This window comes from Xenopus tropicalis, chromosome 1 (genome assembly GCF_000004195.4).
Source record: "Xenopus tropicalis strain Nigerian chromosome 1, UCB_Xtro_10.0, whole genome shotgun sequence".
Taxonomy (NCBI): Eukaryota; Metazoa; Chordata; class Amphibia; order Anura; family Pipidae; genus Xenopus; species Xenopus tropicalis.
In genome coordinates this window covers 143,865,156-143,891,886 of record NC_030677.2, presented here as the reverse complement: position 1 = coordinate 143,891,886, position 26,731 = coordinate 143,865,156, and the positions used below count along the sequence as shown (strand labels likewise).

The window sequence follows — 26,731 nt, the reverse complement described above, 5'->3', positions numbered from 1 at the left end:
TTCTAATCCAGAAAAAATACGAGACACGTTCCTGGATTTGTATAGAAAGCTGTACACCCAATCTCATAAGCCCACCAAAAAGGCTATAGATGGATGCCCACTACCCAATCCCAACACTTACAAAAGCAGAAGTTGACAGACTAAATTAAGGCATTTCACTAGATGACATAGGTGACGCCATTAAAAACTTTAAAACAGGAAAGGCCCCAGGACCAGATGGTGTATCAGCTGGCTACTACAAAAAAATTTCGGAAATCTTAATACCACAGCTGAAAGCTTTATATGATTATATTGCCCAAGGAAAATTGCCCCAGAATTATTAGCAGCACACATCACATCTACACCTACATCCCAAACACCACCGTCCTATTTCCCTTTTGAATTTGGACCTCAAGATACTAACCTTCATCCTCTCCAAGAGACTCTTGGCGCTACTCCCCAAAATACATAAAGACCAGGTGGGATTCATACCCTCCAGCCAGCAGGAGACAATATTAGGAAAATACTAAATATTGGAATGCCTCGGAGCGGTACCACAATCAATAGGAATACAAGGTCCATTCACAAAAATTTTACAAACATACTGTATATACTCGAGTATAAGCCTAGTTTTTCAACACCAAAAATGTGCTGAAAAAGTCACCCTTGGCTTGTACTCGAGTCGGGTGCCATGGGTCCCTCCAGACTAGTGCCCTCTGTCCTTTGTGTGCAAATTAGGCCCCCCCGCAACCAGACCCTCCAGTGCCCTGGCCTAGGCTCCCACTAGCAATACTTATTTCCCCTTACATCTCCTCCGGGACTGGGTCTGCTGCCAGTTTGCCAATGTGCAATGAGCGTGGGGTAGTACTCCTATTGTTTTTGTTGACCCTCTTCTCCGCTTACAGAGATAGTTTACTGTTTTTCTTTGAAATAAATATTGAAAAACATATACCCCACTGATGCCTCAATTAATGTACTTTTATTGGTATTTATTTTGATTGCTAAAACTTAGCAGTAGCGGCTGCATTTCCCACCCTAGGCTTATACTCGACTCGATATGTTTTTGCAGTTTTCTTAGGTAAAATTAGGTACCTCGGCTTATATTCGGATCGGCTTATACTCAAGTATATACGGTACTACTCCACCGCCACACTAAAACTGCCCACGTCCACACTATAGCGATTAGGCAACATCAAAATATTAAAGGTGTAAAAGTTGCAGGGATAGAACAAAAAATCTCCTTGTTTGCAGATGATCTATTGCTTACTTTTACAGACCCACTAACTACCCTTCCCAATCTGCTGAAATTGATACAGGACTTAACCCAAGTGTCAGGGCTCAAGCTAAACCAAGACAAAAGTGAATTTCTGCCATGTAATATTCCAAAGAATACTGTAAAACTTATTGAACTCAACTTTGAGTTCCAGATCAAAGAGAAATACTTACCATGCCTAGGTATAAACTTAACTCCTACTCTAGACACTATGTACACACGCAATTACCCTCCGTTATATATAAGTTTAACGCAGGAAATGCAGGGCTGGAACAAAAAACAAATCTCCTGGGTGGGGAGGATTAACTGCGTCAAAATGATGACCTTACCAAAATTACTGTATTATTTTAGGGCCCTACCCATAGCAATATTACAGAGAGACTTACAAAATTTTCAGAGAACCATTATGACTTTTATCTCGGCCAACAAAAGACCAAGGATTAATAAAAGAACAATGTGCCTACATAAATCAAAAGGGGGACTAGGAATTCCAAATCTACAACAATACTACAGGGCAGCAAGATGTGCCCAAATTGCCTTACTACATGGAAAAAAGCTAACTCCACTGTGGGCTGAAATTGAATCCGCCTTAATACACACAACCTCCTTAACAAGCCTAATATGGAACCCGCCCCAAGATCTTAAACTGTACAAAGACTTGTCGCCAATAACCCGCCAAATGCTGCTATGTTATGGTTATGGAATACGGGCTGGCATCAAAACCTTCGAGACTGACTCCAGTATTGGGAAACAACCTCTTTACCCCAGGATATAATAATAAATCATTTCAATGGTGAATAGAACAAGGAATATCCTATGCACATCAACTCACAGACGGATCAAAACCTTTACAACTAACCCAAATAATGCAAAAATTCAGAGTACCTGCAGACGAACATTTTTATGCAATACAAATAACCCATTTTATACAGCAGCTATGGGAAAAAACTGCTAAAATTTTCCTAAATGGGGTTTAATTGTCTTTTCATTTTTCTTATAAAAACATTTTTAAATTGTTCGTATATTGTTCTTCCTGTTTAAATTATGATTAAGCATTATTCTTTTCCCTTAGAAAGCCTGAGCGGCGCTCATTTCGAGCTTATGCTGCTGTTCTGTATATTGATCCAAGAATGAGAATCTTCCTTCACGGACACAAGGTGCAAACTAAGCGACTCTCTTGTTGCCTTTACAAACCCAGGTACAGTTATGCAGGGAATCATTGTCATATCCCCTTTTTTTCCCCTTTGACAAGTTTCTTTGGCAATAGAGAAATAACTGTGAAAGGGACACCCTACAAGTTAAATCTTTTGCCTGTCTGTCTTCACTGCTAATTGCTGGCTAGTTATCAGTATCCTAGCTAGCTAGTTAATTTCACAACAGAAGAATCCAAGATACACTCTGTTTTTACTTTGCAAAAGGGGAAAAAACACTGCTGATTTAGCCTGCAGATATATTGAATGGAGAATTTTGCAGCATGGTGAAGCTATAAGTGAAATACACCATAATAATTATTTTAACACAAAATTCTCCTATGGAACTGTGATACCTTGGGAAGAACGTGGTTAAATGGTGAATTTATAGATTTATAGAATTATAAATTGAATCGAATTAAACTTGTCTTTTATAAATAGAATCCATTTACCCTCTTTATATTCTTTACTTTTAATTCAATTTAATTTCAATTGGCTTCAGTATGCCTTTAGTATGCCTTATGAGTATTCTAAAGCTTACTTACCTTATATTGTGTTTTGCACATTGTTTTGAATAAAATTAGTCTATAGTAATTTTGTGACCAGCTCCTGTAAATCTTTTGTAAGTTCACCTAGGCATTTAGGGCAAAATCAGACCTGGCCAGGAGTGCTGCTGCCATGAGGTAAGTTGAGAAACTCACCATAGGCGACCGCAGCCTGCAAATTACCAGGGGCAGCAAAAAGCAGCTCCTGGTAACATTAAGAACTGAAATTCAGATTTTTTTGCAGAGAGCGTAAACTAGAGATGCAGCCCCCCAGCCCACCCTGAGGTCCTTGCCTCAGGGTGGCAAGGACCTCAAAAACGCCCCTGGACCTGGCATATAGTGCATTTCTCCATGCCTATGTTTTGTAGGCATGCAGAGAGAAATGGATCTGTTCTCATTTAAAACTCCATGTAGCTGCACTGACTGGCTCATTGGTAATAATGCTTGAGCTACCCAGTTCACCTATGTGCAATTTATAAAGCCTAATCTGACAAGAATACAGAGCATGCATAAGCCTAATCATGGCACACTCTACATGTTTCATGCAGAGAATAATGGGGTGGACATTATGAACAAGGAATGACATAAGCCCATTGTGCAGGAAAAGAATCAGTTTGAAGAGATTTCTGAGGCAGGTATAAAATAGGTGCTTTGTGTTGACATTTGTTTTTTTACTTTTCCTTTAAGTTTCAGATAGCATTTGTGGATGTGCTATATTTTTTTCTTCTTTTTACAGAATGTATAGATACACATCAAATCGATTTAAAACACGAGCTGAGCAGGAGGTGAAGAAAGCAGAACACATGGCTAAAATTGGTAAGACAGTGGATGAAACAGAATGCCCTGCTCCCACTACAGTTTGCTCATAGCATGTATTTAAAACAATGACTAGCATATACATTCTCTTTAGTACCATTTACCATATTTGAGGTTCGATTAGCTGATTTTGGTACAGTTGCTTAATGCACAACCAGTCATTTTTTTTGGGCCTGAATTACAGTACTTTTTATGTACTACTCTTCCATTCATGGGTTTAAATGTATGGATTGCTGTTTTGTATCTTGTAGATTGTAAGCTCTTTTGGGCAGGGCTCTCTTCACCTCTTGTATCGGTTATTGATTGCTTTATATGTTACTCTGTATGTCCAATGTATGTAACCCACTTATTGTACAGCGCTGCGGAATATGTTGGCGCTTTATAAATAAATGTTAATGTAATGTAATGTATCCTTTGTAGTTGTGATGGTTTGCAGCAAGCATTAAAAAATAATCTTTAACTGTCTTATAGCTGAGGAGAAGGCACGGGAAGCAGAAAGCAAAGCACGAGCGTTGGAGTTGCAGCTTGGGAATGACCTAGCTCGGGAAAGCAGGGTGAGATTTTTATCAAAATTTTAAGGACTAAAACTGTATCTTTCGTTTATTACCTAAGGTGTTAAATATTATATAAAGTGTAAGGTGTCCTGGTATCCCCAGTTATTTCTAATGCTAAGTTATACAGTGTAGCTTTTTAAAGTAGAGGTCATGTTAGTGGAGGGTGCATAAGGTGTGTTAGGACTGAATAGTCTCTTAAAGTATGTATTTCACAAGTTTGCCATTTTGTGGTTTCTTGTCCCAGTTGGTGTTATCTAAAAAGGGTCAAACAGAAGGAGCTTCAAATTGTAAAAAGCAGACTGTACAGTAGGATAGACTTTAGGGCAAGTTCACATAGATGTTCTCTTTAAAATTCTTCTAGTTGAGCCTGAAAATATGCATCTCGGCACTGAACCACTCTGTATGCCTGCACCTGGGCTGATGAAGGGCTCTTGATGCAGGCACAGGGGTAGGCTGATTGAGGTGTAGAGTCTGATTCTTGGACTTTTGTACTTGTACTTATCTGAAGGGCCCCAAATAAATCCCTTTTTTAAGTACAAATAAACGGAGAATCACACAGCTTTTTTGGGAGTTGCCAGTGCAGGGCAGGAGTTTGTATTTCCCTGGACCATTGTTTATGGCCTGCTCCTAGTCTGCAAAGTCATATGTGGGTTAGTAAAGGAGCAGAGAACAGAATAAGTTACTATAAACTCAACTAAGGCAACTACTAGTACAATTTATTTCTTAGATTCTAACCTTTCATTATAATAATTTCATGCATACTTTTCATACTGTTTTATCAGGCTGCGCTCCGACAAGTACAAAACACAGCAATAACTTTTCGTAGAGAAGCAGATGTAAAGAGACGCATTAAGGAAGCCAAACAAAGGTGAGGATTGGGTCAAGGCCCCAGTATGAGAAAAATTCAGGGGGTCAATGAAATGTTTGAATTTTCTTGTCTGTGTAACATTATTTTCTTCAGTATTTCAAGTGAAAATTTTGTGAGTATGTGTTTCTCTTACATAGCAAAACAGTTTATCTATCTTGCTTGTAACACTCCAAGCAGGCTTGTTCTGTTCAGCGTTGCTCTGTTGGACAGAAGGCTTGTGGCAGGAAGGTATTGCCAGCAGTTAAAGAATTATAGGTTTTAGGGAATATATTTTTAATCACTGAATTAAATGTATTTGTAGTTTTGTTCCTAAATTTTAGTTCTGAGAATATCTTGTTGTTTCCTATATACAGAGCCCTTAAAGAGCCAAAAGAGTTAAATTTTATCTTTGGAGTGAATATTGAGCAAAGAGACCTTGATGGAATGTTTGTCTATAACTGCAGTCGTTTGATCAAAATGTACGAAAAGGTTGGACCTCAACTGGAAGGAGGAATGTAAGTTGTTTTATCTTTTTTGTAAATATATTAAAAATTCTGCATCAGGGTGTATATTTAAAAAAAAAAGTGGAGTGAAGCATTACTGGTGATGTTGCCCAGGGCAACCAATCAGCAATTTGATTTCAACTGTTAGAAACCGAAAGCAAAGCATCTGATTGGCTGCTATGAACAACATCACTAGTAATGGTTCACTTTACTTTTTACACAGCATGATAAATATACCCCCTGGTGTTTATAAAAAAAAAAAAAGACGTAAAAAACAAAGTCAAATAAGCAAGTTAAAAAAAAAAGAAACCTGAACATAACAGGGCATTCCTACTTTGATACTGAACAAAATCTCATACACCTTCATTTGCTGAAAATAAATTCAGTTCTGAAATTGGTCTGTGAGAAGTGTATGTTTGTAATGACATTGATTAATATGAGTTTAAAGACCTATTACACAGCAAATATATGCTGGGGACTAGTACGGGGAAAACAAACAGGCTTGTTTCTGCTGATGTCATTACTGACAAACCCTGGCTCTTATTGTCCCCATGGCCCCTCCCAAGGTATCTAAAACAGCTCCCATGAAAGCAGAGCAAGCCCTGCTGACCATCACTTCCCAGAAGCTATTATTTTTATAAAACAGTTACCCCTAACAGGTACCAAGTTCTGTCCATGCTCCTCTCCCCATGAACCCACCATTTTCCCCCACCCTGTCAGGACCAATAGGAAAAAAATCACCAGTCCTTAACATATATCACGCACAGATAGGATTGGGATGTTATCTTAAGTTTACTGTTTAAGGGCTCTGGCACACGGGGAGATTAGTCGCCCGCGACAAAACTCCCTGTTCGCGGGCGACTAATCTCCCCGAGTTGCCATCACCTGCCATCCCACCCAAATGTAAGTCGCCGGTGGGATGGCACACGCGGCGGCGCGATTTCAGCAAATCGCCGAAAAAGCCTCGCGAGGCAACTTTGCCGATTTGCAGAAATCGCACCGCCCGCGAACAGGGAGTTTTGTCACGGGCGACTAATCTCCCCGTGTGCCAGAGCCCTAATACAGTAAACTTGAGATAACAGTTGGATACCACCAAGCATTACTTTTCTGAACAAAGATATATACTGTAAATTCACTTTGCCAAGCTGCTGACCTTTTCTTACTTTTACATGAGTAACTATGCAATAAACACAGCTGTCTATATTTTGATAACAAATTTCTTTTCGACACATGTGCATTTTTGTGTACTGTTTTTAGGGCCTGTGGAGGAGTGGTAGGTGTAGTGGATGTCCCATACCTTGTTCTTGAACCCACACATAACAAGCAGGACTTTGCTGATGCTAAAGAATACAGGCACTTACTGAAGGCTATGGGAGAGCATTTGGCACAGTACTGGAAGGATGTAGCGATAGGTAAGTATATCCCATATCCCTTTTTTACAGAAATACATTATATACAAATATAAATCAGCCCTGGCTAGTGCCTATGAATTTGCAAATGTATACTTTTTTTTTTTTTTTAACTTGATCAGAGATATGTAAGGTACTTTATTGAATTAGTCCCCACCATATCTATAGCAAGGCTGTTGTCTGTAATTATCACACTTTGTGTAAAAGTTTGTGTTATCTTTTAGTTTTTCTCTCTCGAGCTTTAGGGCAAAGACACAAGGGCGATTAGTTGCTGCGACTGGGTTACTTAAAAGTCGCCACGACTAATTGCCCCATGTGTCTTCACCCTTAGGGCTCTGGCACACGGGGAGATTAGTCGCCCACGACAAAACTCCCTGTTCGCGGGCAACTAATCTCCCCGAGTTGCCTTCACCTGCCATCCCACCCGTGACAATGTAAGTCGTCGTGGGATGGCAACTCGGGGAGATTAGTCGCCCGCGAACAGGGAGCTTTGTCGCGGGCGACTAATCTCTCCGTGTGCCAGAGCCCTTAGAGTGATAGCAGACGAGGAGATTAGTCACCCAGGATAAATCTTTGCTACCGTGGGTGACTAAAATCTCCAAATACTTTCCCCTGGCAATAATCTCATTCGCCAGTGGGAAACCATATGCGGTGCTTAGTTTCTCTGAAGTCGCCTGAAGTTTCCTTACGAGGCAACTTCAGAAAAATGAAGCGCCGCATATGTTTTCCCACAGGTGATTTACATTTTTTTGATTCTTTTAAAGCTCTTAGTGTAGTTTAGCCCAAAGGGAAAGGGATAAAAGTACATATATTAAAAGGTGAAACAACACAATAAAATATGTTAGCTGATTATTTGGGGTTTGTGTGTTTTCCCTCAGCACAGAAAGGTATTATAAAATTCTGGGATGAATTTGGCTACATATCAGCAAATTGGAACCAACCTCCATCTTGTGAATTAAGGTATAAGCGCAGACGTGCAATGGAGATACCCACAACTATACAGTGTGGTAAGTACCAATTCTATTATTTAGTATTGCTATTAGTAATAAAATAATACTTATATTTCAGGGATGTGGGATAGAAATCAAAGGTCTGAGACTAAGTGGAAGTTATATGGGTCTTTTGGAACGCTTAATTTATTACAACTTTTTCTGTGGGTCTCTCATCACACTTTTACTCCTCATGTGCACCAGATTTTCAAGTCTCCTTTGTTGTTAAACATATTGTTAGGCCCCCTAGGTCATAACTAGGTTACAGGTAGTGTATGCATGATAGTATTTTGAAAGTCATTCTGTAACAGTACAACTAATGGACACTACAGCAAATAAAGCTTTATTGTAAATTGTCCTTACTTGGCTTTTTTGTTGGGCCTCGTTGTCTGCTACCTGTGACCCCCCCCCCCCAAAAAAAATATTATATGATAAAGTAGGAACCTGAATGTTCATCATTGTATTGCCTCTAAAAACGCAAGCAAAAAGCTGATTGTTGTAAAAATAAGTACGCACTCTAATAAGATAAAAATAATTTCTCTGTTGTCTCGTGGGACACAGGGAACACATGTGGTTAAACTTCACTCTTTAGGAGACAGGACACTTGAATGACAAATTAAGGGGGTGTGCCAGGTACACTCTGGCTTTACCCCTACACTGTACCATTTCCAGTCAGTTTTCCAAGTGTCCTGCTTCTAGGAGATTGGACCATGTCTTTAGCGAGACCACAGAGACTGCTTTGGTCAGTGCTTACTATTGACACCTGGGGTGACATTGGGAGCCAGGCTGCCTGAATCCCATTCAGTTAGCCCCCTACAAGGGACAGCTCATTGGGGTTACACTCCTAGCTCCTAACTGGGCTATACACACCACCCAGACACTACCTGCATCACTCAACTGACCACAGACAGTCTGGGCGACGAGACCCAGGGGTGAGTACACCCCTGTTTCCCTTTACCAGCGGTCATGCTGTTAGCATGCAAGACACACACCTTGATGTCGACGGCATCATCAAAGGGGTGCTCGAGGTGCTTAACATTACCGTGACACCTAACCACAATCCCAGACTGAGGGTCTGTTCAAAAGACCGCACAGATCAGAGTCTCTTTTCCCATCCCATGACCATCTTATAATCCTAATACAAGACGAGTGGTACTATCTGGAACAAAATTTTCTAAGTCTCTTTCTAAGGAGCTGGTAGAAAAATGGAGTAATCCCCCTTCTGTAGATGCACCAGTCTCCAGGCTATCAAAATCCACCGCTCTACCAGTAACGGACACAGTGGCTTTCTGAAGGCTATCTATTCATCCTCTGGTTCCTTCTTGCACCCCGCCTTAGCCTCGGCCTGGGTCTACTGAGCAGTTCAGGTTTGGACAGAATCCCTGGTGAAAGACATTCAAAACGGCATCCCCAGATCTTACCTCCTCTCTTCTGCTAGGTCAATCCTTGATGCAGCAGCCTACTTAGGTGATGTCATCCTGGACACTGCTGAAATAATTGCTTGAAATCAGTGGTGGTGAGACAAACACTTTGGTTGAAGAACTGGTCTGCAGACATCAGATCAAAGAAGTCCCTGACCATTGGCCTCTCTGGCCTCTTCCAGTCCGACCTGGCTCTCGATGACTCCATCTGAACTTTCTCCAGGGTGTGGCTTGATTCACCATTTGAACCTATGGATTCTATTTCGGACACGTCACGTGGCTTACATGGAAAGTAGCATTCCTTTTGGCTATCTCCTTCGCACAAAGGGTTTCTTTGCGCACGGTTCCATGCTTCCTACTGATGGTGGTATCCTCATTCCATGTCAATCAGGAGATTGTAGTGCCACCCCTATGCCCAGAACCGAAGAATAAGAAGGAACGGCACCTGCATAATCTTGATGTCGTCCAAGCTCTTCGCAAGTAGCTGGAGAGGTCCAAATCCTCGCTCCCAATCCCTCTTCTTTTTGCCCTCTGGACCGTGTATGGGCCAGGCAGCTTCCAAGACTTTCATTGCCAGAAGCCTGAGGGAAAGTCACCACCACAGGGAGTTCGGGCCCACTCCAAGAGGGAGATGGGAACTTTCTGGGCATGGCCCAACCCCACATCCATGGACCAGATCTGCAGAGTGGCCACCTGGTCCTCTCTTCACACATTCGCCAAATTTAGATTGGACACATTTGCATCTGCTGAAGCCTCATTTGGGTGTAAGGTCTTGCAATCAGTGCTGCAATAACGTGTCAACTACAATCTTCGCTTCTACCCGGCTGCTACTGGGGCTGCTTTATTAAGTCCCCATGTGTTCCCTGTGTCCCCTGAGACAACAGAGAAAACAAGATTTTTGTTACCTACTGTTAAATCCATTTCTCTGTAGTTGAAATGGGGACACAGGGCTTCCCGCCCTAGCAAATGTTGGTGACCTCTGGCTGTGTCGGAATTTTCCTCTGTTCCTATGTTCTGCCTTGTTATCAGTTATTACAAGTTGTTCATTAAATGGTTATATTACTAATTCTATACTGCCTTTGGTACAAACTAACTGGAAATGGTACAGTGTAGGGGTAAAGCTGAAGTGTACCTGGCACGCCTCTTGGAGAGTGGAGCTTAATTCCATGTGTTCCTTGTGTCCCCCTTTCAACTACAGAGAAATGGATTTAATGGTAGGTAACAAAAATCCTGTTTTTTAACTGACAGGTTCTTCTCTAAAATGTCATTTGATATTTCATTTATAAACTAGAGAGAAAGCACCCATGTTGTTTTGTGTCTTCCTTCCCTGCCTTGTTTGCTTAAAGGATAAGTTAAACTTTTTCTTTTTAAAAAAAAACTGTTGCTGAACAGCAATTTGTTTAGTGCCTACTGCACATGCCTCATTGATTTTAATTAGAGGCAGTGAGCATGCTCAGTAGGCACCTTTTTGATGTCAGTCGGAGAGAGGAGTGTTCAAAAAGCAAAAAGGGTTGGAGCTTCACATTAGACAAGGAAATCACTTAAAGAAGTGCTGTTCAGCTGCTTGTAAAAGAGAAACAAAATACATCTGCATGCAGGGAGAAAGGTATGTTATTCTGGGGGCTGCAACAATGAAACATGTTGTTTAAAGAGTAATTTCAGGGGATTTAAAAATAAAAGGCTTACTTATCCTTTAAATAATTTTATCATTGCTGTTCCTGTCTGATTTTTCCAATGTTTATCTTTAAAAAAAAAAAAAAAAAAAAATCCAAAGATTTAATTTGGATGATATTAAACAGAACAGTATTCTAAATCTTTCAGAATTGTTGTTTTTTTTTTTTTTTTTTTTTTTTTTTTACTTAATATGAGAATGCTTACACTGGTTCCTGAACTTTGATGCAGCACAATTCTTGACTCTTCCCTGATCCCTTGTTCAGATATATGAATTGCAAATGTTATTGATAAGACTACATTATTTTATAATTTAATTGTCACTTCTCATATTTGTATTGGTAGATATGTGTTTAAAGTGGAGAACACTTCCTTTCCAACTGAGTTCTGTAGAAAAGGAGTATCCTGACACATGGGTGTGTGCCATGAACCCTGATCCTGAACAAGACAGGTTAGAAGCTATCATTTTGTTTAGTTTTTTTCATGAAAATTCATAGTGTTTTCTCTGTCATCTCTCATTCGTGGCTTCCTTTGCATTTGGCGTGCTATTTTAGTATATACCAGGTGAAGCAACATAAAAACTGTACAAACTGAATTTTTACAGATATAGTTTTCATTATATTTTTGTTTAAATTACTGTGCTCTAAAACATAGTATTTCCAGAAAAGAAAATAGACAAGTTTAAAAAGTATCTTAAGGCTTTTTTCATTTCTTCTGGTTATAGGTGTGAGGCTACAGAACAGAAGCAGAAGTTGCCTGTTGGAGTTCTGAAAAAAGATATCCTGTCACAAGAAGAGAAAAAAAGACAGCTGACAGAAAAAATCAGACAGCAACAAGAAAAGCTGGAAGCCCTGCAGGTTAGAGGGGAAATTAAATAACTTTCTTCAGGTTCTGGATTTGTGGCAAGACCACAAAGGCCCAGCCCTACTGTGGCATGAAGCCCCAGCCGCATCTAAAGTTTACTTATATTTGAAGCACTAGGGACTAGGCACATGGAAGATTGTGTTTGTTATTTAAATCTAAGCGCACCCTGTCCCCTGTGCTCCAGATGTAGGAACAAAGCATGCGCATGATCTGGTGGGGGGCGTTGGAGGACATTGGTCTACAGGCGCCCACAGTAGAAATCTGGCACTGACTTTAAACCTTTTTCTGCCAGCCAAATGTCATACTTTGTGTTATCTCCCAGGCAATTTTTGAAAATTGTGTGCTATTTCACTGTGGTATTTCCTAGGGGGGGACTTATTGTTTCCCTAGGAATAGAATACTGCATATTGCTTTTTCATTACCTGAACTTTCGTTCTCCTTTAAAAGAGGAGAAAGGTCTAATCACGTACCAAAATGTTAGGCACCCCTCAGTGATTGTAATCACTTGCCTGATACCCAGGATGGTGCTCCTGTTAGCAGAAAACGGCACCAGTGCGCAGGTACCCCTGCAGCCAAGCGATCCTCTTACTTCTGTCTTCGTGCTGCATGTGCATGCGCATTAGAGTGAAAAGACAAATTATACAAGACAGTCATCTTTTTTTACTCTACTGCACCGGCCCTAGGATCCCAAAGATAAATGAGTGAAATAAGAGGATTGCCCTTTTGCATGAACCCCGGGCCGGTGCAATTTTATGTTAACTGGAGCACCTCCCTGGGGTATCAAGTAAGTGATTACAGTAACTGGGGGCGTGCCTAACATTTGGCACCTCCAGTGATTGTAACTTTCCTTCTCCATTAATTTGTAATTTAATTTCTTTTTTCATATTATAGAAAATATATAAGAAATATGTTCTATTATACACAAAAAGCACAGTTGATTTGAAAGCTGCATGTGACAATGTATACGTTTATGGAGTCATGTATAGATTAAAAACTTTTAGCATTACAAGAAATAGAAAAATACTTTAGACAGCAAAGCCGAAAATTCCCCTAACATAAAAGTGCACATTATTACGAGCTAAAATAGGTAATTGGATCTTTCCATTCCAAACTACCAAACTGGAAAGCTTAACTAAAACTAGTGGTTTACATGCAATTACTGAAAATCACCTTAAAAATTTGCATTTTATTGTATCACATCTCCTACATATCCTTAGGTACAAAGGTAAAACTATCAAATATGTCAATGCAAGGGATGTTCCATATTACTGTGAATACTGGGAATTAACATTTGTAAATATTTGGTATGCACTATTTTGATTTGGAATCTCTACAACTACTCAGGAACAAGAAGTAATTTTGCCTGTAAAAATAACTAAAACCAATCAAACAAATATAATTGCCAGGCTAGATTAGTGGTCAAATTCCTAGTTTCAGTGTGATTGCTTGTGCTAGTCACACTTGGCATTACTTTTTAGAGGAGAATAAAGTGAGAAAGTTTCATGTATACCTATGTGCTGTGAGTGTTGAGAAGCAAGTGTAAATGCAATATATATTAGTTCTTGTTTCTGTGTTACCAACCTTGGTGCAGTCAGGCTGAAGGTGTATGAGCACTTCTTGATGCAATGGAGAAGACTTGGCAATCTCAAATTTCTTTACCACTCCAGAATGAAATATTAATAATTTGGGGGTGGACTTCTCTGGGCTCATATTTTATCATAAAATTGCAGAAGATAAATCCTAAATATCCTGTATGGAGCTTTCTGACACTTGTAGAAAGAAGAAAATTTTAGTTGCTAAGTATTTTCTTTAATGCAGAAAAGGGGCTCCAGTTTTTTTCCAGTATGCCAGGGGTCCTCAAACTTCTGAACCAAGGGGCCATATCAAGGGCCCCTCAGACTGTTGGGGGGCCGGACCCCCCCTCCCCCCCGTCATCGTCAAACTATGGCCCAAACTGGTCGCATTCCCTCCCCCAACCGCGCCCCCCCCCGCACGCTCCGTTCGTCCATCCACCCTCCTGTCTCCAGCACTCCGATCGTCTGTCCATCTATCCCTCCCGCTGAGTCCTACCTGTTCCAGTTCCCCCCCAGTCTGCCGTCCGTCCTCCCTCTCAGCTCCCCCATCCTGCTCCCTGCGCTGCCAGGGGTGAGGACGCAGCAGGGGCTGGGTAAATCCTTCTGGTCGTAGTTTGAGGACCGTTGCAGTATGCGGTTATCTTAAAAAAGGTTCCTTATTGAGATATTTTTGCTATTCAGGTGAGATGATGTCAAAACATTTGCCATGCACTAGGAAGAAAATTGCTCATAACTTTTTGATACCTTGATTACAGAAAGTGACTCCCGTGCGTTCCATTGCAGACATTAAAAAGCTTCCGTTAGATGTTAGCACCCGTCCTGAAGAGGTATGTTTTAGAGGTATATTGTATATTTTACCTAAGTATCACGTCTCTAAGTTTTTGACATTTACTTTTATTCCTATGCAGGCCTCAGTGTCCACAAGCCGCCCTCGGCCACGGTCACCACCCTTGCCTGCTGTGCTGAAAGATATTGTTCCACCACCTGTTTCACGTGGTGGTAGTGCAGCCAAGAAACATGAAGCTGTACGAACCACTTCTGTTAACTGTGAACCGGCCACCACATCCAAAGCCAGTAGCCAAATTGTCTCACCTGTCAGAACAAATAACACTCAAAAGATTCTCCGAAAAACCATTTCAGCTTTGAGATCCTCAACACCTCCTCCAATACCTTCTACACCCCAACAAGCTCGACCAATGAGACCCATTCCAACACCATCACCCAGTTTGAAAAATGTAAAAAATTTGACAGGAAAGAAACAAGTTCCAAGCAAGACTCCTCCAGTAAGCAACTATTCTGGCACCTTTAGGGTTTATTTATTAATATGATTAATTGCACATATCCGCTAAATTGGTTACTGGCTAAATCATTTATCATTAGCCTTTCACTATTTAGCTAGGAATTTGTTAATGTACAATTAGTATGAAGATATGTAGGCACTTAAAGTAATGCATCCATATACTATAGATCTTGTGGAACTGCTAATGAAATGAGACTTCAGAGGGTTTGTCAACAGCAACAAACACTAAAGGCTAGAAGCAAACCTGTACTTAAAGAGGATTTCTTATGCAAATTACAAATAGAAAGCATTTTTATTACATTTTTCCATCTAGCATCTTTTAGGAACACACAGTGACGGTTATGTTGCCCAGACTGTTACTGTCTGGCTGTAACTTGCTTTTGGGACTCCTACTATTAATTCTCATCTTTCAGATTTTGTCAGTAAATTGCCCTTTACATGTAAATATTGGCATTTCTCGCCTATCTTCATTTTACCCTCTCTGGGCTTTGAGTAGTTTCACGAACTTGGTTTATGAATTAATGTATGTTTTCTATTTAGATGAGCAATGTCCGAAAACGAAACTCCCAGCAGCTCATTTCTGAAGACATTAAAATAATAGGATCTAAGCCTGAGAAAGCAAAGCGTTCTAGACTTGTAGAAGTGAAACAGGAAAAGAAAGATTCAAATGAAGTAGAAGTAGAGGTAAGCATGGAGGTAGCTAGTGGATATTTACAATAACAACATACATAGATTACCTTCAAGAATATCATTATATTTTTTCTTGGGCACCAACCAATGCATATGAAGTAATTATATACTTTTCACTCAGGATTTTCATTTTTTTACTGTATATAATTGTCATTTTCACTTTTCCTCTATTATTTTTCATCTTGAGAATTATTCAGTTCTGTTACTGAACATACATAGGATTCAGGTAAAAGTGCTGCTGTTTGCTACTTAGTCTAACTGAACATCAATAGCAAACAAAACAAAATTGTAGGAAATGTCTGTGCTGCTTTGATTTATTTTGTGAACTGCTATGTCCATGCATTCTTTTAGAAGACTTCCCACACACACTCTGACCCAGATGTGTCTTTGCAGTTGACAGCGAGTCCTGGGGAGGAGGAAATCCTGGCAGCAGTCCAAAAAGGTACGTGTGTATTAATGCACCTTGTAATAAAATGTGAATCTCATATTCATATGTTTTATGAAGTTAGCACATTTTGTACCTTTTGTGGCATCTGTTGTACACAAGCTTGTAAGATGTTTTTCTGGACACTTCTTTCTTTTCTTTTTTTTTTTAAAGGTACATTTTTATTGGTTTTACGACATAACAATAAAATACAAAACAGTGTTTAATATATTGACATTGGAATGGCGTTGAGTCAAGTTTAGGTCAATACAAGCAAGGATACTATTGCTAGGCATTGTAGTTGTCACAGTGTAGGTGGCTGTGTTTAGTTCTGTCGGGTCAGTCACACTTAGTATAAGGGGGTAAGCTATTTGTCCAGATTATCTTGGTTGTACCAATTTCCCCAGATCTTGTCAAACTTGTCATATGCACCCCTTGTTTCGTAAGTTAATTTAATAAGGGGAAGAGCTCCATCCACCAGCCTTCTCCAGAATGTTAGAGAGGGGAGGGTGTCTCCCATCCAGTACATAATTACTGTTTTTTTGGCGTAGAACATGAGCGTGCGAAACCTAACTCTGGCCGCGTTGGTGGATAGTGTTTCGTCTATGACTCCTAGCAAGCAAGTTATTGGGTCTACTATCTGCGGTGAACCCAGTTCACTTGCTAGAGTTTCCATTATTTTGGACCAGAATTCGTGTATGGGGGGACAGGACCAAATCATGTGAAGGAAGTTGGCCGCTGGGGATTTACATATTGGGCAGAGGTCATCCTGTCTCCTCCCAAATCTTATCAGTTTGAGGGGTGTTATGTAAGTTTGGTGCAGAAATTTGTACTGTATGAGCCTATCCTTTATTGGGATTATTTTCTGTGGCGGTAGGTTGGTCATATCTGTGTGGTGTCTATAAGGATAGGTACTTAGGCCTTCTATTGAGTGGAGAATGGATGCTTGGAGTTGTGTATTAGGATTATACGGGTTGGGAGCAAGGCACCAGTGTATGTAGTAGATCTGAGAGGCTAGATAGTAAAAATAGAAGTATGGCAAGGCTAAGCCTCCATTTTCTATGGTTGCTGTTAGTCTCTCCCAGGAAATGCGGGGGGTACCGTTGGCCCAAATGAATGGGGTTATAATTCTGTTTAGTTTTTTAAAAAAGGATTGAGGGATTGTAAATGGGGTGTTGTGGAATATATACAGAAGTTTAGGCAAAAATATAATCTTGATAATGTTCACTCTTCCCCAAAGTGTAAGCGGTAGTTTGGCCCTGGTCTTAAGAACTTGTGACAGAGAGTCCATTATAGGGTCTAGATTGAGTTGTAGGAAGAGTTGGGGGTCTGGGTGTATCCAGACCTCCATTTAAGGATGTAACCCATTTCAACTGTGTCTGCTGGGGAGGTGGGATATGGGGGGTGGGGGTCAATGCTAAATAGTTGTGATTTTTCCCAGTTAATACATAGTCCAGAGTATTTGCCAAATTCTTGGACAACGGTTAGCATGGTGGAAAGGGATTCTGAGGGGTCCGCTAAATATATTAAGATATTGTCCGCGAAGAGGGGCACTTTCTTTGTTATATTGGCAAACTGGAGCCCCTTAATGGATGGACACCCCCTTATTGTGATAGCTAAGGGTTCTATCGCCAGTGCAAAGAGGATCGGTGATAGGGGGCACCCTTGTCTGGTTCCCCTGCGGAGTTGGAAGGGGTGGGAGATGAAATTGTTGACTGGGGATTTGTAAAGCAGTTTAATCCATTGGATGAATTTGGTGCCCAGGCCAAATCTGTGGAGCACTTTCCAGAGGTAGTTCCACTCCATCGAGTCGAAGGCTTTCTTGGAGTCAAGTGAAGCCACAGCTCTGGATCCTTTGTTGGTATGTGGGAGTTCAAGTTTCAAGTTTATTGTCATATACAAATAACAAGGAAGCATCATTACTAGTAATGAAATTTTTTTGACCCGTGTTCCTCCCAACTTTACATAGACAAAAAAAAAAAAACATACAAATATTAAATATAATAAAAGAGTTGGAGGTTGAAGCCTGATTGGTCTGGATGTATTAAATCTTGTATGGCCTGGGTAAGTCTGGTAGCTAGAATTTTTGCCAATATTTTGGCGTCAGTGTTTATAAGTGATATTGGGCGATATGAACTACAAAGGGTTGGATCGCGGCCTGATTTTGGGATGACCACTATGAGGGCTTCATAAAATGATGGTGGTAGTGACTGAGAATCCCAGGCTGCTTGGAAAGTCTCTAGAAGTCGGGGGGCTATTGTTTAACTTAGTGACTTATCCCAGTCTGGGGGTAGCCCATCCAGTCCAGGTGTTTTATTGGACGGAAGGGATTGTATGGCACAGTTATAGGTAGGTCAAGCCAGGCTCTCTCTGTCGGGGATATTGCGGGTATTGCTGGGGAATCAAGGTATCTGTTCAGCTGGGGTATTGTATGTGAGATGGTGGAGTTATAGAGGGTTTCGTAGTTCTTAGCAAATGTTTCAGCTATTAGGTGAGGTTCATGTACCATTCGGCCCTCCTGGGATTGAATACGTGGCACAGCTGTAGAGGGTTGCTGCTGTTTGGCTAGGAAGGCCAATGTTTTGCTGTTTTTGTCCCCTTTATCAAAAATTCGTTGGGAGCTGTATAATAGGGCTTTTTTAGCTATAGCAGTGGCTTCTCTGGCTAGGGCTGCTTCTGCTCGTCTCACCTCTTCATAGGTATTTACAGATGGGTTATTATAGTGCGGTTGTTGTGCCTGTGTTAGTGTGTTTTCAGCTGTAGCAACTGCCTCTTTTGCTGCAGTTCTGACCTGGGCCACTGAGGTCATCAGGGAGCCCCGAGCAGCTGCCTTTGAGGCATCCCACACCATTCCCTTGGAGTGTCTTTTCTGATGTGGTGCACCAAGCCTTAAAGGGGCAGGATACCCCTTTTTTAATGCCGCTTCAATGAATAAGACTTGTGCTGAACATGCTGTCTACCTGTTAAAAGTAAAGTCACATTCTTCTTACTGTCTATAGGTGTCTAGTCAAACAAATCACCAGTTGCTTAGTACAAGAAATAACAGAAAACATAGATATTTCTTAATAGACAATAGACAAAAAGTATTACTACACAAGCCCTATTCATGAAATCAGTGTTGAAAATGGATGGATATTGCCTTCAAGGCAGTGTTTTTAGACTCTTCTATTCAAGTTTAAAACGTACCCTATGGAAAATGACATTGTATTATAGTTATAGCTACTCTATAATTTTAGTATTATAGAAATTAAAATTTTGTATGTATGTTTGTTTGTACAGATGTGTACAAATTATATATTTAACTGGCAGATAAGTCAAGACCTGTAGTAACTTTCCATTAAATGTGCTAATGTTACCAGTCTACTTAATGTCCTGCATTGGATCTCCATAGAAGGTCAGTGAGTTAAATACAATCATGCTTTTTTTATCAAAGTGCCTTATATCAACCACCAAGGAAGAACATGAAGCATAATGGTAGTGGAAGCATTCTGGCCTGGCCAGAGGTGGATATACTTTCCCTATCTGCAATATGAATTTCAAAACCCTGAGGTGACCTTTTTTAAAGTTTAGTGGTGTTCAGGGTAAACACAACGCAAAGATGAAGAGAGGAAGCCTGCTAGACATAGAGGCTAAAAAGATTCATGTCCTAAAAGATTCACTTAGTGCCAATTTTGCCCACATGGCCTTGGCTTTAATGGTATGCACCAATGGTTCCCAATGCAAGAGAGTAATTGCAGTTATTTGCAAATGACCGGGTGTTTACTAGTAGCTTTGCAGGAGACTGAAGCCTAATCCTTTTCATTAACTGGCCAGTCTTCTGCACTAATTTATAGAATATTATTGTTCAGATTGGATCATTATAGTAGAGGACCGCTGTGGTCCTCTCCTATTATAATTCCATGTGAACAATAATATTCTATAAATTAGTGCAGAAGACTGCGATCTGACCGCATCAGTGGTGCACAAGCAAAAAATCTTTGAACTGGCCTGTAGTGGTCAGTCAACAGCTGGTGTCACCACATGGGTGGCCACCTTTTAGTAGATAGCATAGGAAGAAGTAGTATGTATATTATTTTTGGTGTTATTTATCCTTTAACAAAAAAGAAAGGGAATTTTATCATATTCGTGTCTATCTAGTATTTGTGAAAATACATATATATTTTTGGTAGCGATTCTGCACACTGTCTGTAGGGGTGGAGTCTTAGAGCAATGATTTAAAATTTCAAACGAAAAATGCTGCACAACCACTTAAATTTGGGACTGAAATGGCCAGAAAGCTTTCTAAATGATTCCTGTTCTGTGCAGATAAAGGCTTGAATGTTGAAGTGCGAGTGAACAAGGAGTGGTTTACAGGACGTGTCACTGCTGTAGAAGTAGGGAAACAGGGAGTTCGATGGAAAGTAAAGTTTGATTATGTACCAACAGACACCACACCACGGGATCGATGGTAATGTATTTTTGTTGTATTTAATAATATATAAATGACGTGAAAGTCACAGATAAATGGCCTAAAATGTAGGGTCACCCTTTACTACTGACTTACTTGATTATTTTTATTTATGCAGAGGCACTTTAATTCATTTTGAAATATTTTATCTCAACCCATAATATTAATATTTGTGATTGTGCTAAGGGAACACTATTCTTAAATCCTGGGAAAATGTAATTGCTACAAATGCTTCAGACAACAATAAACAAACCACCTTCTCATCATTATTTTTTCTTTGGGTTTGTCTATTATAAGTATTTAGAGCTGAATATATAATTCTCCATTTGCTTTATTTCTCAAAATATTCTTTGTATTACTGGTGTATCCTGTAGTTTTAGCCTTAGGCTTAGCAACCATTGCAAAATGGCCTCAACTCTCACAGAGCTCCTATTCAGTTTACAGGAAGCCAGGAGAGGTGTGGGCACATTTTCAAAGAGGGCTGAGCAACAACCTACTGTAACATTAGCCTTTTAATTAAATCAGTGTTTTTTTTAAAATGATTTTTATATGCTTTTTATGTATGTTGAATGAAGGCTAAGAGTAAACATTATATGGTTATTTTTTTTACATATAAGTGCTGTAATTTTATTTAGGGTGGAAAAAGGTTGTGAAGATGTAAGACTTATGCGACCACCCTCACCAGAACACCAAGCACCAGACACACAGCAAGCAGAGCCTTCCACTTCAGACAACACCAGAATAGAACCAGATACTACAGAGCCTAATGCTAGCCCTGCACCCTTAGAACAGCTTGTACAAACCCTCAGGTAATGAATGTCTCACAGTATTTCAGTTGAATATGTGCAGATAGCTATATTGCTACCTGAAGTGTACAACCCTATAAGCAAGCTGAATAGTCAACGCCTATCTGTCTCTTCTTATTATTTCTGCCCTGCTAGAGCCGGCTCAACTAAGTGAAGTGCAGTGAAAATTTCTGGTAGTGAGCAACATGTTGCTCAATGGCCTCAAATTTGGTGCCCATTTTTGAACTTCTGACTTGGAGGCAAGTTTTGGAGGCATAAAGACAATGTGTACTGTTAAACAGAGCCTCTAGAAGTCTGCCGGTCCACATTGGCCAACTTATTAACCAATCCTTATTGGTCACCTACTAGGAAAGTTTTTGTGCTTGTTGCTCCCCAGCTTTTTTTTTTTGAAATGCTGATCAAAAAGGTTGGGGATCCCTGTTCTAGGAGCAACAAATGTTTAGTTAAAAAGTCTACAGAAATTTCCAGAAAGAAACCACCAGGTGTTTATGCAGGTATTTTATACCTCCTTCTTTATACCTCGTTCTCATTTGGAACACATTTTACAAGGCTCCAAACTCACTGAAAGCAATGTCAGTGCAAGGATTATTTGTTGGGAGCATAATGACATTTTTTTCTTACACACAAGCCTAACTGCCACACACACAAGCATGTACATTGCCATTCTTTGCATGAGGGGAAAGGTTGTTGCCATTCACTCTGGAGTGAAGAATCACATTGTCTGACATTCTGGCTAATGTTTAGCATTATATTAATAATCTTTCTGTTGGAATGAGATGTTGGGTAGAGAGATGTCTGGGTACTTTTGGCAATACAGAGTACAAGAAAATGTATGCTTTCTAATGTAATTTTTCTTCTTCTTAGAAACTGCCTACGATATTTCTGGCCACCAAACTTTACAATCTCCAAGAACGAATTGAGTACTATGAGCGCTGAAGACCTCATAGGATTTCCACTGGTAAGTGTATTTACACTTCCTAGAGTGTGACCAGAAGGAATAATCTGTGGAGTTGTTAGACTGCAATATGACTGCATATCCCAGGAAGAGATAATGGTGCCTTGCAAAAGTATTCAACTTTTTGGATTTTAAAGCACTGAGATACAAAAACATGTATATCACACAAAAATATTTTGTAGAGCTGCACTTTGCAGCAAAAAGAAAGTCTTATGGTGTAGTATGAACCAGTTCTGCATTTAGGATTATTATTCCAGGCAGATTTGTTTACAGCTGTTCAAATTAGGTGGTTGCACCTTAGTTTTTAAATGGTGCCACATATTCTTAGCTGGATTGATAGGACTTTCACTGCTTGCACCCCTTGCTGCTGGTTAATGAGCCTGTCTGTTTAAGGCAGAAGGTAACGCACCACTCACCCCAGTCATAGCAATCTGGCATTAAACTTTGCTTACCACAGATGACAGTCTCGATTTTTGGGATGAGTGGTGCAATGGCTTCTGCCTTAAACAGACAGGCTGGTTAGCTACCCCTAGATACCTCCCAATCCTGTAACAACCTAGAAAGTGAAGTCATGAAGCTAGTAATTCCCCACCATTATCATCCATTTATCTTGGGCAGCTCTTAGCAATATGGCATTAGAGTTTGCTTACCACAAATGCAAGTCTCTAAGAGCTGCCTGAGATAAATGGATTAAGGACATATTGCTAGTCAGTTACATGCTTAAAAATATAATGACACCAGGCATAAACTGTCTTTGCATGCTATTTATAATTTTGCCTATCTGTGAAAAACGATCATGACCTATAGGTAACTTTATGTACATTGATATTTTGAAGAGTATTTTTTTGGTTAGTGTTGGTATCGCATTAAGGGAGATTAAGCAGGGAAGATTGTCAGAAACCACTAAGACAAGGATCGTTATACAGAGTCTGACTGTGATTCTAGGAAGGGACTGGCCAGCTTCCTGATTAGATGTATCACAAAACTAAAATGTTAGATCAGTATCATCATCAATCTTCCCCAGTGTGCCCTGTAGTTTGCTGCCCAGAAATGAGCCCTAGAGTAAACTTCATATTAAATAACTTATCTCAAGGAGAGAAAGAGAGCAATCTGGTGGTTCTTTCCATTTTTTTTTTTTGGCTCGCTATCTTAATTTGTATGGCTGTTCGCCAGTTAATTTTTAGTCATATTAATATGATTAAGGACTGAATATCCAGTCTGCAGGTGATCCCCACTGGCAAGTCTCAGGACCCATCTACTGACTGAAGAGGCAGGAGCTATATGGAATTTTCAGAAACCAAGTGGCGTGTCACTAGTTTAGTAGCATATTTTATTTTATTTATATTTTATTTTAATAGACACAAGCAATATACCTTTATTTTATAATTTCTTAGTGTCTCTTTTATTTTCACAGAAGGATTATTTCAAACAGTATGAGGTGGGGCTGCAGAACCTGTGCAATTCCTACCAGAGCCGAGCAGATAGTAGGGCAAAGGCTTCAGAAGAAAACCTACGAAACACAGAGAAAAAGCTGCGGGAAGCAGAAGAGAAATTGCAGAAACTGAGAACAAATATTGTATCCTTATTGCAGAAAGTACAGGAGGTAAGGTGATGGGCCTTGTAAACAACATACAGCAGCACTTATTTAGGAACCCAAGTACGGCATGTAAAGTGCAAAAAAAAAAAAAAGCCATTTTTCTTTTGCAATTTGCATGCTGCACTTGGATGTGCCTTTCACGAATACAGAGCGAAAAATTTGCAAAATGAAGAAAAATTCACAAAATGAGGCTACCGCGAAACTTTGACACTACCGTGACTTTTTTCCCTCACTCAACAAATCCATGCCTGGCGAACAATTTTTCACTCATCACAACTCTTTAGACTGCTTTATCATCTTTTATGCTGCATTATGCCGTGCAAAAATATTCATATCCTTAGACCAGGTTTGTGATTTTACTGTACAGGTATAGGACCCGTTATCCAGAATGTTCAGGACCAAGGGTATTCCGGATAAGGGGTCTTTCCGTAGTTTGGATCTCCATACCTTAAGTCTGCTAAAAAATCAATAAAACATTAATTGAACAAAACAGGCTTGTTTTGCATCCAATAAGGATTATTTATATCTTAGTTGGAATCAATTACAAGGTACTGTTTTATTTCTACAGAGAAAAAGGAAATCAGTTTTAAAATTCTGAATTATTTGATTAAAATGGAGTCTATGGGAGACGGGCTTTCCGTAATTCGGAGCTTTCTGGATAACGGGTTTCCGGATAAGGGATCCCATACCTGTATAACAAATCGTATGCTAAAATTCAGGTTTTTTTATTAGTTTTATTTTAAGGCATTAAAATGCAAAAATAGTTTAAAATGTTATTTAATGCTAGAAAGAAAATTAAAACCATAGAAATTCACATACGTATTTAATCCCTGTGTCCTGAAACATAAGTTTACAAAGGTGGGAAAACAGTTGCCCTAATGAAGAGGAAGTTGCCTTTAACTGGTCTATTAGTAAGTACTGCCACATAAAGCATACATGTGCTTGCCCACCTAGAAGATAATGTTCTGTTCTGCATGTCTAATACTATAGATGTTTTACAGAAGAAAAACTTGCTTGTAAAACATGAATATCTTGTAAGGTATGATATCTATAGAAGTTGTTAATGCTACACTTAACTTCACAAGTGATAATTCCATATCACAGGGCAATTGGAAAACTAGCCAGGACATATGCACATGCTAAGCAAGTCAATTAAAACAACCTTTTGGCTAATTAAGACATCCTATGTGAATTAGCATGATAATAGCTGAATAAGCACAGGAAGGCTACCCTGTTTTCTTATAAGTTGGTGATAACCAGGACCACCCAAAAAGAGATTTAGAGTTCCCTTGAAATCCACTTTTCTAGAATCTCTTAGCTGACACAGTATTCTGAGTATAGCACCCTCTAAAGGACACTAAAGTGTAAACTAGAGCAGTACACCAGAGACAAAATACAAAACTACATTGGCACATGCCAAAGCAATAAACACAGGGATAAAACGTAAAAAGAAAATGTGTTATCCCAAGATGAAAGGCTGGATACAAAATGGGTGGATATTTGTGTGTCATCCCAATAGACTGTGAGAGAAAAGGGTTTAATGCTAGGTAACACATATCACTCATTAATAGTAACAGCAGCTGGACACTAACATCTACAAGACCTTACTCTCTTAACTAGCATTGAAGTACATTTGAATTCTGATTTTAAAAAGCAAAACTTTTTTTCATTTCAGGATATTGATATAAATACAGATGATGAGCTAGATGCATATATAGAGGATTTAATCTCAAGAGGAGACTGAGCAGATACCATTAGGAACACGTTCCAGCTACAAATGGACATTAAGGGAAGCTGCTGCTCCCGCAAGCCACAACACTGATGGGGTGTACTGAAATCACATGGAGGAAATCCAGTAGGATGTCAGTGTTTTGATGTAAGATGTTCGTGTTTTTTTTTTTTATATACCTGGCATGTGCTGTTCCATGTTTTAAACATTGTAGTTATTGAACGCATTTCTTTGTTTATAAATATTTATTTTTTAAAGGAATTTAAACAGTTTCTGTGTTGGTTTATTTCTGAGTCTGCTGGGGTTTCTATAAGGTGCAATGTCAGACAACACAAATTCACAGTTAAAGAGTAACAACTTAGGCACTGTAACACCACAAACATGGCATTTTAAATCATTTTGTATCATGAAATTCATAAAGTTACTAAGTTACTAATCTAGTGTAATTTACTAAAGCTTTAAGCAAGAAAACATATTAGAAATGTCAAGGCCTAAAGAGTGATTTTAAAATGTTATTGTGCTTAAAGCTTAAGTAAACTGCAGTTTGTAATCACAGTCAATCATGGTACAGTTCTAAAACATGGCACATTATCAGATTCCATCATTCCAGTTTAATACAGTATCAACACCCACTGGCATAACAATTGACATAGCTGGACCCCCCCTTCCCCTGCAGAAAAACCCATACAGCAGACCCTATGACTAACCAGGACCACTCGAAAAGGGATTTAGAGTTCCCTTGAAATCCACTTTTCTAGAATCTCTTGGCTGACACAGTATTCTGAGTATAGCACCCTCTAAAGGACACTAAAGTGTAAACTAGAGCAGTACACCAGAGACAAAATACAAAACTACACTGGCACATTCCAAAGAAATAAAATGCGCCACTGGTGGTGGGGGATCTGTTGTATGGTAGTTACACTGCTGTTAACAGCTGTTATGTCTGCCAATTCATCACTTCTGCAGTCCCTTTTAGTTTTGTGCTAAATTATGTCATAATGCAGTCAGTCATAGTAGTGTATTTTAAGCAATGTGTCGGTGATCCTTAACCGTGTGTGAACTAACACTTATTCCTGTAATGATCTGTCCCATTTGTTTCCAAGTACACAAATGAGCAGCACAGTTAAAGAGCCAACTAGAAACATAAA

At 39.6% G+C, this 26,731-nt stretch overlaps 1 protein-coding gene across 7 annotated transcripts in view; it reads left to right on the top strand.

The window, feature by feature from the left end:
- morc2 (MORC family CW-type zinc finger 2) overlaps positions 1-25,844 on the top strand; it is a 52,795-nt gene extending 26,951 nt beyond the window's left edge. For 3 of the 7 annotated variants that reach the window (XM_012964656.3, XM_031901404.1, XM_012964671.3), the window contains 18 exons: positions 2,325-2,450; positions 3,724-3,803; positions 4,275-4,357; positions 5,140-5,225; positions 5,579-5,719; positions 6,965-7,119; positions 7,995-8,123; positions 11,543-11,648; positions 11,922-12,054; positions 14,391-14,462; positions 14,544-14,918; positions 15,476-15,619; positions 15,977-16,067; positions 20,355-20,496; positions 21,132-21,305; positions 22,167-22,260; positions 23,672-23,860; positions 25,530-25,844. In XM_012964656.3, the coding sequence (XP_012820110.1) occupies positions 2,325-2,450; positions 3,724-3,803; positions 4,275-4,357; positions 5,140-5,225; positions 5,579-5,719; positions 6,965-7,119; positions 7,995-8,123; positions 11,543-11,648; positions 11,922-12,054; positions 14,391-14,462; positions 14,544-14,918; positions 15,476-15,619; positions 15,977-16,067; positions 20,355-20,496; positions 21,132-21,305; positions 22,167-22,260; positions 23,672-23,860; positions 25,530-25,598 (2,389 nt within the window). In that variant the 3' untranslated portion in view covers positions 25,599-25,844. 7 annotated transcript variants of the gene reach the window in all.
- The last annotated feature ends 887 nt before the right edge of the window (positions 25,845-26,731 follow it).